The sequence below is a fragment of the Melospiza melodia genome, chromosome 2 (assembly GCF_035770615.1).
Source record: "Melospiza melodia melodia isolate bMelMel2 chromosome 2, bMelMel2.pri, whole genome shotgun sequence".
NCBI lineage: Eukaryota > Metazoa > Chordata > Aves > Passeriformes > Passerellidae > Melospiza > Melospiza melodia.
This window is the reverse complement of record NC_086195.1, coordinates 78,735,750-78,751,257: the sequence shown is the minus strand read 5'-3', so window position 1 is coordinate 78,751,257 and position 15,508 is coordinate 78,735,750. Positions and strand designations below refer to the sequence as shown.

At 35.1% G+C, this 15,508-nt stretch overlaps 1 protein-coding gene across 1 annotated transcript in view; it reads right to left on the bottom strand.

The window, feature by feature from the left end:
- Positions 1-15,508, bottom strand: part of ATM (ATM serine/threonine kinase) — a 57,215-nt gene that overhangs the window by 23,028 nt on the left and 18,679 nt on the right. The window contains exons 28-40 of the mRNA XM_063148967.1: positions 13,772-13,898; positions 12,345-12,544; positions 10,902-11,076; positions 9,086-9,250; positions 8,700-8,832; positions 6,725-6,820; positions 5,851-6,022; positions 5,329-5,470; positions 4,519-4,695; positions 3,982-4,150; positions 1,535-1,622; positions 1,026-1,181; positions 141-249 (exon numbers count right to left, since the gene is read on the bottom strand). Coding sequence (XP_063005037.1) covers positions 141-249; positions 1,026-1,181; positions 1,535-1,622; positions 3,982-4,150; positions 4,519-4,695; positions 5,329-5,470; positions 5,851-6,022; positions 6,725-6,820; positions 8,700-8,832; positions 9,086-9,250; positions 10,902-11,076; positions 12,345-12,544; positions 13,772-13,898 — 1,909 coding nt within the window. The remainder of the gene's footprint in view (positions 1-140; positions 250-1,025; positions 1,182-1,534; positions 1,623-3,981; positions 4,151-4,518; positions 4,696-5,328; positions 5,471-5,850; positions 6,023-6,724; positions 6,821-8,699; positions 8,833-9,085; positions 9,251-10,901; positions 11,077-12,344; positions 12,545-13,771; positions 13,899-15,508) is intronic.

The following is a 15,508-nucleotide window of genomic DNA, read 5'->3' as shown; positions in this document are numbered from 1 at the left end:
TTTGAATTAAAATATGAGAAAGAACTTTAAAACACATTTTTTGAACTCTACTAGGCCTACCCTCAGCTCAGATGAAACCTACTGTTAATTATAATTATACGAGACCATTTGCATTCAGATTAGGAAGCACACACAAGTACCTGCAAACTTAGGCCAGTTTCTTCTTTACTTTTTTCATTCAAGGTAGCAATAGGTGTTCTTTGACTTTCCTCTTCAAATGTCAAACTCTTAGCTGCTTTAAAAGAAGATCTAAAAGAAATGTTTCAATATGAAATCTCTTATAGAGAACTAAAGAAATTCTGAGACAATACTCAAGAAATAAGGGGCACAAACAATAAATGCAAGACTATGATAATGATATTCCCAGGTTATTCAGTATGGCTCTCCATCAGAATGAGGAAGGGATCAGTTGAGCTGGGAATATCAACATCAAAGGATTTTAACACCAAGGTGTTTTTTTGGAGAACACACACATTGTAATTCCTAATCTTTTATTAAATCAAATTGCTTTTGTGAATGCCTGAAGTGTTCTTTCCTCTGTGAAAGAATAAAAGCAATAAAAGCAATAAATTAATGTATGTGCATACAACCAAACTGTTGTCATATTTCCTACTTTGTGGTTTGTCACAAAACCTAAACTAGTTCTATAGTTTGATCTTGCTAGGCCAGAAAACAAAAATAATTGTCTGTTATGGAAGACAAGCTCCTACAAGGACCATTTAGCTCTATTCACAGAATTCCGGTCATCATTCTGAGTTTACTTTCTCCCCTTGATTAATTTTTGGCTGTAATTTCACCAACAGCACTAGGAAAAGTTTCTGATTACAAGTCAACATGACACTCTTTTGAGGCTTGGATTGCATTCAAGGACTGAAATATTTTCCATGTCCATATACACACCTATGGAATATTTTTAAAGCTTCCCTGACTTTTCATATAACTAAAACCAAAACACACATTGCTGGGACTCACAAAACATGATTCATTTTACCAGATATGTCAGCAAACAGCACTCCTCCTTCTACCTTTTTTGCTGCTTGTCCCTATTTATCTTGTCTGCGTAGATTTCTGCGTAGAGCAAGGCTGTGAAGTGAGCAGCACAAGACTGTGCTGCTATAGCAACCTCCAGGTAATTCAGATCTAGCCAGAAGCTGTCGTCAAAAACTGTACCTGAAACAGATCTGATTAAATAAAGACTTTAATATTGCTGTAACAGATCTTTTATCCAGCATTAAACATAATTAATCCAGCATCAACTATAAAGCTTTCCGAAGGCTAACTTTATCTTGGCTCCTGAAAAACTCACACTACAAGAAGTACATCAGACAAAAGGGTTTAGAAAACTCCTTCAGCATAGTTAGAACCCTTTAAGGGTAGCCATATCACTTCTGTAACAAATGCAAGGTCACCACTATATCTTTTCTTTTAAGCAACATGTTCTCTACCATGTTCCTTTTCTTTAATCTAGAGCACCAACAGATCTTTGAACAGTCACAATTCAATTAGGGCAACGTTTTGAAAAGCTTGGATTCACCTCTTTTGTCTTCTCAAGTAATCAACAACAGCAAGCATGGCTCGTCGAGATACTTTATCCAAACTTCTAGAATTATGGGTTTCTTGATCTAGGATGTATATTTCAAAGGAAAGAATATAATGAATTTTGTCATATCACATCCATTTACAAAATAAAAAGTAATTAATTTTCAGTCAAGAAAATAACCAAAAACGTCCTTGAATTGCATTTCCAAAATTAAATTAATAGCTGTCACAAAATGTATTTCTTCTCCTTACATGACTGTTAGTGAGATTATAGTAATTTGTACCACAATTTGATGAAATTATCTTGGTATTATTAATTTATGGATTCTATTTCTTCTTACAGAATTCAGAGATAAACTAACGTCATTGCAAAAAGCTCTGTAACTTCTGCCATTTGGCTTCCATTATCTAAGTTATTCCAAAGTCAGATAAATACTTCTTATTAAATTACTGTATTGCATAGAGTGTGTATGGCTACACAAAACCCCCTACTTTCCACATACAGGCACATACTTTCAAACAATCTATGTTTCCATGTGTTGCTTCTGGATTAAAAAAAAAAAAAAAATCAGACAGCTACAGGTTGTGTTCTGGTATTTGGGTTAATAATTTCTTCATTCCTCTGGTCATTTCTGAATTACCAATTACAAGAAGCAAGAACTAGGGAGCACACAAGCAAAGGTTTGATTACAGTAAGGCGCAGAAGTAGCAATTTCCTCTAAAAAAGAAAAAGCCACATTTAAAAATTATCTGGGCATTTTCTGTGTTCCAACAAACAGAAATGAATGTGTTCAGAAGCATTTGACTCTCCCACATCTAACTGCTTGTTTTATCCCATTTGGATCCTGATGGATTGGAATAAAATTTATCTAGACTTTCTAGGAAGAGTTTTCTCCTTGTTTTCACAGGATAACAGATTCTCCTTGAGGATGACTAAAATTTTTGCTTCAAATACTGATGTTCTAGCACTCCAATTTTGGAATTAACATATCTTTGCTCTGTTGGCTACTGGATCTCCAGTTCATCTGTAAACAATCTGTCATACAATGAGCTGTGTGCTACTTCATGGTTTTGGGGGATTTTTTTGTTACCAGGACAGATTCTTTTTAGGAAAAATTTCTTCACAGAAGGGGTGATTAGACATTGGAATGACATCCCAGGGGTTGGTGAAGTCAGTGCAATGTGTAGTTGATGTGACAGTGTTCAGTCACAGGTTACACTCAATGATCTCAGAGGTCTATTCCAAACTAAGTGATTGTGGTTCTGTGAAACATCACAGTGTTTGAAGGGGCCTCCATCATTTGCTCACTGGTATTGTTGAACTAACTGCAAGTTTCTAGAACTTGGAAAAATCCCTTCATATTTTTCTTGGAACATTTTGGGTCACCCTGTACATCTGAGCATAAATTTGTGAGTTGTAGAAGGAGCTTGTTATCTGAATTCAAAAATATGAAAGAATACTGTTCCAGAATTTCAGTCCAGGCTAATGAGCATCCAAGAAATTTTTTTTAAAATACACCTAGCATCATTAGGGTTATTTATACCACTCTTAGTAAAAACTGCAATACTAAGGGTTCCCCTTCCTCTCTGGCAACCTGAAGCTTGCATGACTTGCCAGTAAAGAGACACTGCAAGACATGGTACAGACTCTTTTTTCCAATGATCTGTCACTGAACAAGGGAGTTAGAAGATATAGCACAGTAACTACTGCACAAAATACCCCAAATCAAACCAAAAAACAAACCTACCCTAACTGGAAGTTACTGTGTTTATTTCAGCTCCTGAAAAAAAGTGCATGTACAATTCCCAGTGTCTAACAACAAAGATCTTCCTTTTACACAGATTTCTGCTAAATTCAACCACAATCTAATTGGAAAGGACATAAACAGCTTGTTTAAATGGTGCTTTTCTTTAAAAATAACTTACTGCCTTTCTCATCCTCTGGTGCAGTTATTTTGGTTACAACTTCCTTTTATTTTGCTGGAATGGAACAGATCTTCTGAATGTATAAGAAGACCATTAAAAATATTAGGCAATACTTAAAGCAAGGGTTAGTCTTCTCCAAGGGGAAAATTCAGGTGAAAACTGCTTTTTATTGCTCTTGTTTGAGTAACAGAGGAATTTACCTGCCCATCAGTCATTTTAAAAGACAGTCCATGACTCAGTCTTGCAGCATTTAACATTAGATAACACCTAAATTCAGCAAACACTAAACATTATCTAGTTATGGATAAAAAAAATTAGTTAGACAGAAGATACTTCTTGGGTGCTGCCAATGAACAACTTCAAAATTATTGGCATCTCCATCAAAAAAGATCAGTTGGGCAGAAGCTTCTAAATTCTGCCTGCCTACAAGTGCACATCTTACATTTGATATCAGAAGATAGTTTTTTCACAAGCAGAATTCCTCAGTTAGCTGAAACAAAACTATTATGGCATTACCTGAATCAGAATTTGGAGTACATCTACAGGATGAGGCAAATTTGCAACAGGCTGTAAAAAACTTCTGGATATGAAGTGACAAAAGATTTCTCCAAGATTCTTCTGAGTCATGAAGAAGGATATCATGAATCAGGTATGGAAGCAAAGTTTGACACAAGTCTGTTTTCACCTAGAAAATAATAATATACAGCAGCTGCTAAGAAAGACAACCAAAAAACATTCCTTTCTCAGGTTACAACCAAACTCACAACTGCCCAAACAAACATGTAATGCTTGAGAAAAAACACACAAACCACTCAACAGGGTTATGCTGGCATTCACTTAAAGCAGCCATATAAAGTTCTCCTGTGTTTGCAATTCTCTCTCAAAACCTGTATTTTGAGAGTTTTTGAGATATTTTATGAGTACCCACAATATATGATCACAAAGGCTCTGAATTATTTAATAGCAGAAATTACTATCTGCTATCAAGATGAGTAATCACATTTTTTGTGTATGACAGCATACATACATGTAAAAATGTATGATTTAGCTCACCTCACACAGTGGCTTCATCAGCTGGAGAACTTCATTTTTCACACCTCCACTGTCCAGGACTGAACTAGTTAGGTGCTTGATCCAGGTCTCATGGCTTTCCCCCAGAGGAATCCACAGGTTGGAGTCATCCAATCTTTCTAAAGGAGCCTCTGTATCATTAGCAGACACTACAAGAAACTACAAGAAAAATATACATATTGCAAATATAACAAAAATTCTATGGCATTTTAAAAAGCCATACTGCAATGCACACATTCAAACATATTAACTATTACTGGTCCTTCAGTTGATTAACAATATCAGTTTTGTTCATGCAAATGTAAGTTTTTGCAAGGAAATCTGAAATTATGAAAATTAAAAGTTTACTGGTGACATCAGCAAGGTCACATTAGGCATCACATCTAATTTACAAATAAAAAGTTTGAAAATTAGGAAATGTCTGATTTATGCACTTTTAATTAGGCACTTTTTTCCTCATTTATTTCCACCATTTTTTGCATCAAATAATACTGGAATCCTGAGAAAGTATTACACTATCCATTAGGTAATCAAAAATGGTCTGTCTAAATGAAAGCACACAGCTTTCTAATGTCAAAATTGTAATTTCTTACATGAAGGGAAAGCTGCAACTGGTAAAACAGAAACGAGAAAGACATAAAAAAGCAATCAGATTTTCAATTATATTGATGCCAAATCTGGCATTTATCAAAGCCTACCTCAAACATCTTTTCAAATTCACTTTTTAAAAAAGATAGATATTTCTTTTTTCTCTACTCCACATGCCATGCATATAAGGTGTATCACAAGTACCTTTTTCCTGGATGTTCTGAAAGGCTGTAGATAGATTAACATGGGATCAGCTTTACTTTTATAAACCTCCCAAAATTCATTGCCAGACTTGGTGGCTAATATGTTCTTCAAACAGGAAACAGCAGCAGCTCTAACATCAATACTGAAAAAAGAACATACACAATATTGCTATCATTAATTTCATTCAGGTACTTGATTTTCAAAATCACCTTTGTAAGTACACAAGATAAATAATTCCACCATCCATGGCGCTATTGCATATTTTTTTACGGAACAAAGCCTGAGTATTTACTCCATAGCACTGCTACCCTCTACAGCACAGAGGAGACTCTCTGGCTTGCATCCTACTACAGAATTTCCAGGAAATATCTAAGATTGACTGGGTAAATAATCTGAGCCTTGGAGAAGCACATGGCTGGTATTAAGAACACTTTCAGGGAGTTATTCCGAGGTGATCTGAACAATGTACAACTTAATGGCTCCTATTTTGCTTTTGTGTTAACTAAATAAATAAGTACTCACCAATTATCTGTTAAAGCAGTGTTTATTTGAATTAACATTATGAAGACACACTGAAGTTTTCTATCTTCAAGTAAATCTGCTGCTCTTGAATCCAGTGCGTTCTCAGCCCGCTGAAGAGCAGTGGTGGAGAAATCCATGGGACCTATTTCTCCCAAGCAACTTCCAACAGCCTCTGCAAATGGATGTCATTTTACAGTCTTTCTGTAGTCTTATGCATACTAAAACAAGGTCTCACCCTACTTTTAGAACTGAGACTGTTATGGGGTAAAAAGCAGCAAGCATTTATAAATAATCACTTAAGGAGTTTTATGATTAAAATTACATGTGAACAAATTTTGCAGCTTAAGACTCATAAATATTACAGTTATGCTTTATAACTGAATTTTCTAGGAGTGCCTATGGTTCTGGATTTTCCAGCTTATATCAGATATGTCTTTTATGTTTGCTTCTGCCAGAAACTGGCAAATGGAAAAGGTCAGAATTACTCATTTTCAATGCCTAAAGGGTAGGGTAAATACAAACAGAAGCCTGTGTGAGCCCAAACATTTATTACTGCAAATTCAGTAAGAATTAATCTGCATTTTACATTAAAATGTGTATCAATGCTCATTTGCTTTCCAGATAAAGTATTTTATCAAAACACACAACAACTGAAAAAAATAAAAAGTGACCTTGAAACTAATTTTTAACAAGGGATGTTAAATTAAATGTTCATTAGAAAAAATCCAAAATCTATTTCCCTGCTCTTTCCTTCATACTCTGCAGGTGTGTTGAAGTGGAAAGCACAGTGGGAAGTAACACTGAGAACAACCACAGTTTCAGTCTGGTGTTTGCAATGACAGCCATGATTTACTGGTGGGTCTAATTAACTTACCCAGCACTGCTTTTTCTCCTGTATGGTTAACTGCCATCTTGGACAGCTGCAGCAAGCTCACCACCAGTTTCACTATTACAGAATCTTCTGGCTTTTCTATCATTCAGAAAGAAAAACAGATGCCAAGCATGTCAGTGTATTTGTAACGTGAAGTTACTAGAAGAAAATACTGCTTCAGTGTCTTTTGCCTACAAATGTCAATATGCATTATTAATGCTGAAGCAAGATGGTATCAAACAGTACATGAACTAAATTATTGATTTTTCTTATTCATCATGGGCTTGGAAGAATGTGTGTGCACGTGAATAAGCCAAAGAATCCCAAAACTAGAATGCACCTATGCCATTATTTTCAGTGTTTTGATGCAAAAATAATAATTTAATACATGAAGTATTAGCTTAAGTTGGTGTAAGAATGTTATTTGAAATAGTGAAGGCATACTATGTGGCTCCACTGACAGCCCTTAAGTTAATGTCATCATTCTGTTCTAAATCTGAACCCAAGGAATACCTCAAAATTAGGCTTAGTGTCAGGAAATTTTAAGAATTTGATTAGCTTTCAATTGACAAACTAACTGTGCCAAATTATAAACTCTCAAGACTAGAATTTCCTTACATATTTGCTCCCTGCTGGAGGTCTTTTTTTAAAATAAACATTCCAAACAAAATGGTCTAGGAAAACATATGATGATTTGTTAGTGTAAGGAAGAAAAAAATCCCAAGAAAGAGTACTTTTAAAAAAAGTACTGATTGGAGTACAAACCTAGAATCAGACTTTATGCTTACTTGACATCTTTAGAAAAATGAATACACAGAATAATAGAGTTGTAAGTGCTTAACAGAATTTTATTATAGGGCAAAAGCCCCATTAAGTTTGCCAGTCCATCTCCAGCAAAGCAAGAGAATATATTTCTCAGGGTTTGCCTGAGCACATTTTGACACCTAATAATCTCTATAAAATATGTCCAACTCCTTTTAAGGTCAGTTATATAGTTATTCTTCATAGTAAGTATGTGCCATGGTGAATGTATTTTGAAGAAATTACATGGTTGCTCTTGTATAACTGCTCCCAGATTATTTAATGTGTTATTGTACTGTGATAAAAGTGGCAAGCACTCCCTACTATGCTTCATCATTCCATTCACCAGTTCATTCAGCTCTATCTATTCCTACTCAATCTCTTTTCCAATCTCATAAGGCTCTCCTCTGATGGAAGTTGTTCCACACAAGCTTGTTGCTCTTTCACTAACTCTGTTCAAAGAGAGTTATTTGTAAAATTGTAAATTTGGGGATGTGGGGGCCAAAATGCACTTGGCACCACAGCCTTACAACGTTACAATTCTTATCCAAATTTTACTTTGTACTTGTTTACAATTAATCACATCAATGTGTTTTATCTTCATGTCATGCACACAAGCTGATGAAGACATGATAGAGAGGAGAAAAGTGAAACGGTCTGGCACAATTATCTGAAAACCAAACTAGGAAGGAACTGGGTCTGGACTGAGGGCTGAAACACAATCTTGGCACGTGTCTAAATTCAACTAAACTAAATCCTACTATTTGTTCTGAGAGTTTTACTTTCTAACATGCCTTTAATAAATTGAAGCTTTGTTTCATTTAAAAGAGTAGGGAGATTCATATACAAGAAAACGCATGAAGCAACTACAAATCAATATACTTCTACATTGTCCTGGTCACTCACAACCATACATGACCCATGCCAAATGCCTGAAGGGTATTTTATCCTCTCTACCATGTAACATCTCATCTATTAATTTACAATTCACTTTGCTGAAGATATTTTTGATGTTGCATGAATCATAAATGTCAATCTACTCTGTGTGTCAAATTATAATATGATTACATTGTTAGTTATACCAAAAATATTTCCATGTCAAATTAGAATAGGGTACATCACTAAACACCTAAAACCAGATAGAAAAGAAATAAAACACATAATCAGACATCAGTACCCTGGAAAATTTTCAGGAGATCCTTCATCTGATCTTTATACTGTTCCAACTTTTTGCGTAAATCATACAGTCCTTCAAGCCGTGTCAAGGGCAGGGAATCACAAACCCCAACTGAGAGAAAGTGATTAATTTCCTGCAAAACAACACTGTATTAAGCACATACAGCATACAAGTAAAGGCTTCAGGTACAGAAGTGGCTCTAAGCAAGTTCACAATAAGGATGCAAAGTAAAAATGGAGACCTACAAGTATCTCTGTGGCTGAAACCAGCAATAAAAGAATCCATGTGTCTCATTTAAACCTAAACTATAGTAAGAAAATTTTTCTTCTGGGGAAAGTCTGCATTACAGAAAACATTATGTGAGATGTATTTTAAAATGTAATTACCTCCAAAAGAGAATATGGTCCTTTACTGTATTTTATTTTCTGTTGAGTTGCCCGCAAATCTTTAAAAGCAGGGTATTCAGGAAAAGGATCTAAGCACTTGATTGCATGGTACAGACATTCATTATCCTTATTTTCTATCACCAGGTATTTCAACAAGCCTAGGACCTGAACATAAAAAGTAAATGAAAACCAAAAAAGACAGAGGAACATTTTTGAGCTGTATTTCTTATTCAGGTTATAAAGTTTGTATTTCTCTAAGTTTCATTAAACTAGTAAGATAATTTATTTACATTTTTAAAAGTTGTAAGATTATTAGAGGTTTGGGAAAATCACAGATACATTCTCAAATGGTGGAGCATTTTTGCTGTTCCTCCTTCCAAACAGAAATCAAAGCTTTTACTATCCCAGCCTGCAGTTTGCTCTGTCTTTTGAGGAAGCTGATATCAAATGCTGGCCAATATGATCTCTATGATATTCACAAAGATTTAACAACACACTGCACCCAAGCATTTCTGGAGTTATTAGGACTTTTCTGTTCTCACTAAAGTGCTGGTAATTTGGAATTTAGACAAACACCTATATATCATAACTTTCCACCCAAATCACTGAACTCTGGCAGAATTTGTATAACAACCTATCTACAACTTGAAAAAATGTCAATGGAGGACCATACCTTCTTTGGAAAGAAGGTTTGGTCCTCCATTGACTTTTTGTCAATGTTGTCCAAAGACAACTTTTGTCAAAGTTGTCCAAAGACAACTTCCTTGTCTTTATGCTTTACTTAAAAATCAATGCAACTGGATATTAAATCCAAGCACCTTTGAGAAGTTTTAAATCTAAATTATGGGGGTTTTATTTGAAGACTTCTATTTACCTGAAAATTATCAACTAGCCTCAATTCAATGCTAGAAGAAAAAATAAAAAAGAAGGAACTGAAAAGTGATCATTAGAAGGTGGGCATCCCTGCAGGAGTAGGATATGAGAAGGTTTCACATTTGACATCAGTTCCAATTCAGAGAAATTTCTGTCCTCCCCACTTTGCTCCTGCCCAGGGATACCCTGACAAGTGGCCTTTGCAGATGCGCACGTGCAACTGTTCACACAGACATATTGTAAATCTGATCACAATCAGGAAGCTGTGAAACAAGACTGCCAGGTTATTTTCAGCTGGGCTGGCACAGCCCTCCAGCTGAACTGGAAGTACAAGGAGGACAGCACAGGGCTACAGTGCAACCATGTAGATGCCTATGGTACAGTGGAATCAGGTTAAGCCAGAAGGCAACATGAGGACTGAAGTGCAACAGGCACACTCTTTGAACCTACAGCTACTAATTGTAAATCTCCCAGCAGAATGCACATAAAAAGCAACACCAGAGGGGAAACAATGCTTTTCACACAACAGAAACTGCTTTGTTTCCCATTTAAGACCTGCATGCTACATTTTTTTAAAACGATCATTTATTAAATAAATAGCTGAACAACTGAAATCTGTTCTCTGCACAAATTTCCTTTTTGTCCTTTAGACACTTTGTACTAAAGGTTTTCATCATATTTCCCATTAAATCATCCACAGAGTTTTTTAAGGAGTTGCTTAGCTGCTTGATGTGCTATTTGGCAAAACACAAGTACCAGAAGTGAAATTGCATTTAAAAAAACTAAAGGCATAGTATTACATCCAAAATATAGCTTTTATATAAATCTCCAAAGCATAAGAAAAAGGAATTAAAACTGAACACAAGTACAGATAGAGCCTTAAGAACAGTGAACATGAACTGGAAAACTAACAGGTAAGGCATAAGCAGCACCACAAAACTACCTGTTCCTGAATCTGAGACTGGTCCACGGCAAGAGGTGTCAGGGTTCCCACAATAACGTGAAGGTGGGTCTCCAGAGCATCGCTGCAGCATGTAACTGCTGTGTGGCAAACATGATGCAGCAGGTCACAGCACAGCGAGAAGCTGCGCATGGAAATGTCCCTGATTACCATGGGTCTGTCACAGGAAACAAAGGGAATTAAAGAAATACAAACTGGCACTGTCTTGAGTACCAACATTTTATGCATCTTGGAATAATAAGGGAAAAATAATAAAGTCAGGATGAATTAATTCTGAACTTTAAAATTTATCAACTCAATGAATCAGCTTTAAAGACTTAGCTCAGGAAACACAAAGAAACACAGTGAATCTGACTGATCACTTCAGAAAATGGAATAAAATCTTGTTAAAAGATAAATACCATAAAGAAAAAAAAAATCCCTAGAAGGGTTTTAGATTATTGCTTGTCAGAACAATCTTGACAGAAGCAGAAAAAATGGAAAACATGCTCTCTGAATCCTCCTCCACCTAAAATTACTATTAGTTAAAAAAAAAAAAAGGTTATAAAGGACACCTAGAGATTATGCAGTGCAGCTTCCTCCCTTAAGCAGTGTCAGCTTCAAATTCAGATCAGGTTCTCAGGGTTTTACTGAGCCGAATTCTGAGGTCCCTCTGAAAGGAAGTTTTGCTCTCCAGTGCATCAGCAGCCCCTGCCTCAGCTGAGTGTTCAACATAAGAATAGTAATGCCATAATAATGGCATTTACTAGAAAATCCACACATCTCAGGGTATGAAATGCTTCAAACCAGCCAAGGAATCAATTTATACATAAACTCAGAGACGTGTAGGCTAATAACTGTCTGGGAAACCCCAAGATGAAGCTCAAGTCAAAAAGTATCTATAATCTTATGCAAAAGGTAAGAATCCCACTTAAATTTCAACCTGGTGAAGGTGACCCAGTTTTCTCAGTCTGAAGGCAAGCTAAGAGAACATTTACAATTCTCACTTTGCCATAGGTACTTAGGGATGAGAATGTAAATGTCAACACTCATTAACTCAATCAGCACACTTTATTTGACATGTGCTGACTTTGCACTTAACCCCACATTTTTAATTTTTCTCCCATATGATTTAAATTCCTAAACACCCCATCATCAAAATCTCCTAACACTGCTTATTTTTGCAATTTGATAACCTACTACAAATACAAAACCTTCAATATAGCAAACATCTAAATACAAGGCTAGCACAAAACATTCTATATTTTAGTAAGAGTTCTATGTTTAAATTCTGAAATTATAAAAGAATAGCAATTTTGTTTTTAATTTTAGCAATTTATAATTAATTTTACAGGTTAATTAACATCTGCTAGCAATATCAGAATGTAAGGTTACAGGAGCAAGGGAGCACAGACAGGAAGAACTAGAGATAATTACTTTGTTTACCTGCTGTTGATGTGGTGAATCAGGGTGTAAATTACATCTCGGAGGACAAAAGCCCAGGCTCCTCCTAAACTGTCTTTGATCTCTTTGAGTAACAGACCAACAAACAGGTGATAAATTATAAGAACTCTGTGTTTCTTATACATGTTTTTTGTTTCTGAAGCATGCTTACAAAGAGCTAGAAGGATTTTCTGGAATGAATCCTAAAAGTGAATAAAATACGAGCACAAAAAATTATTCATAATATCAATACAGATATCAAGAAAAAAACTTTCAAAACTTAAAACCTAACATGGGCAAAATAGCTTCATTATTTTTATTGCTTTAAACAAACAAAAGACCTACAGAGAAACCAATTCCCCAAACAGGACTATAAGCCATATACCTCTTCATTTTCCTTTCTTTATTGCCCCCACATGAGATATGCTATGCCCATTTTTCAGAAAGCCAAACATTGATGGCAATGTCTATCAACAGAGAAACATCAATTAAAAACCATGAAAGCATCAGGTAAGAATTCAACCTGTATTTTTTCAAACATAATGTTCATGTGTGCAAGATGCACAATTTCACAGGACACAGCACAGCAGGCTGCAACTGTTAAAACTGTGAACTTATAAAACACTAGGCAGGTAGTGTAACATTTTAAAAATGGCTGGCAATATTAACTTTTACACTCAAAAGATTTAGATCAAACATGGTTTAGAAATTTTTTTTCCCTATTTTTAGATTATTTATAGATAGGCAAAGGAAGTTGTTGACAATATATGGAATAAAACAGTATAGCTTTAAACAGATACATTTCTAAGGAACAAACTTAGAAGACAGTAAAATATTTATGATTTATTGCAAGGCTGTATAGTTTCCTATGTCTTCATATTTTGCTTTAACAAATGAAAATCAAATGTCAAAAAATATCCCTCAGTATAAAATTTTCACACTGCCAGTAAAAGTAAGTAAATTTTATATTTTATTTGTAGGCTGCATTTAGTTACAAGTATAATTGACCAAGTATAACGATTTTAGAACATTCTTCAAACACGTGACAAATATGCCATGTTCTAAACTGTGACTGCTACACAGAGATTTTAAAATAAAAACCTTTAAAATAATCTACTCTACTTCATACGTATTATATAATGTATACAATTACATAATTTACACAGTTATATAAGACATTTTACATACATAATATAATAATTAATGAAGTAATATAATTATATAGTGCACATAACTCTGTCCCTGAATTTAGGACATCTTCCTCTTCAAGAGGCAAACAAATGAATAGAAAAGGGTCTAAGGCTGGTTTTTTGATTCACATAGAAATGATGAAAATGTCTAATTTAACTAAAGGGTACCCATAACAGAAATTTTGCATTCTATAGGAAATAAATTCATCATTTTCTTACATCATACATCATCATACTTACAGGGCTTTTAGAAAGAACTGCTATAATACTTTTTAATTTGCTTTTATGGCAGTTGCTAATGTAGTCCAAGGTTGCTTTAATCACATAAGATGGAAAATGAGGAGGATTAGGAGCAGGATCCAGTTCTCTAAACGAATAAAAAAGAAATTTATATTTTTCTTCTCAAAAGTCAAACCACTTGTATTTAATATAGTAAGTCTTGATGAATAAACACATTAATTCCTAGAAAACACCTGCTTTCAATAAGAAGCATCAAAAGCATCCAGGAAAGTGACATGCATCTTATTTTGTATCTGCTTCTTGTTTCTCTATTGTAGCTTTCAAAACTGTACTTTCTAAACATTCTTTTACTTTTTTTTTTTTTTGAGAGATGATATTATTAAAAACCCACACGTTTGTCTCATCTAAGGTACTTAGCACAAAAATCTAATTACAATTCATGGCTAAATCTTCTGCATTATGTAATTGTGGGAACAATTTGGTTGAGGAAAAACAAGGGAGTGAAATTTTCTGGGACCTCAAGAAGAAAAGAAATGCATCATGGTAGTAATAAAGGCACATAACCTAAGTTTCATCACTCTTATTCTTACCATTTCCTTCTTAAAAAGAGCTTTGTTTACAAGCAGACACCACAGTTTGTTAATAAACTCATTGCAGAAAAATTCTCTGAAGAGTTTTTAAATTCTCAGCTATTTAACTTTTGCCAGATTTTCCAATAAATGCTTTGGACTCTTTCAACTAACTATTTTTACAATAAAGGTATCTTCTTCAAGAACTTTACAAATTGCAACGTTTTTCCAAAAAGTTTGTATCTGAACATAAAAATCTGGAAAACTGTTTATGCAAATATGGATATTTTAGGATAAAAACAAAGACAGAAAAGGTAATGAACATGAAGATATTTCTGACACTAGGCTATTTCTATTAATTAGGAATTTATTTGGCATTGCCTAACCGATCTCCTTACCAAAGACAAGAGCTGCCACTGCCAGAACCACTAAGAAACAGTTCACTTTCCCTCTCTGTGACTTCAAGTCATTAAAAACCATTAAATCACTTTAATTTATAGACTAGAATCTGACCAATTTTACAGAGGGCAGTCCATCTAGGTTTGAACTTACGTCAACTGGCAGTGCCAACTTATGTCAATTGGCAGTGACTGTGTGGCAGTCCAGCTCAATGCCACACAACAGCACTCCCTGGCCCACTGCTCATTCCTTCCATTGCCTGGAGTATTATGGTGAAGCCATGATATTTTCTGAAAAGTCCCTTTGCCAGGATTTGTCTCCTGAGCAGCTGAGAGGCCTCAGAGGAAAAGAAAAACAATAATTATCTGCTGCTGTGCAATGCAACAGGTGCATCTTTGATTGGTCCATGTTGGTTGTTTCTAATTAATGGCCAATCACAGTCAGCTGGCTTGGACTCTCAGAGTCATGAGCTTTTGTTATCACTCCATTTCTTTCCTTGCTAGCCTCCTGATGAAATCCTGTTTTCTATTCTTTTAGCATAGTTTTAGTAGATCATTATCTTTTAATATAATAAAATAATAAATCAGCCTTCTGAAACATGGAGTCAAGATTCTCGTCTCTTCCCTCATCCCGGGACCCCTGTGAACACCACCACAACTGGTCACCTTGAGTGAAGAAAGATTCCACATTACAGAGCTTCTCATCCTGACCTTGGGGAGTAACTACCTGAGGAGGTATGACTATGATTTATCACTACTAGTAACAATAA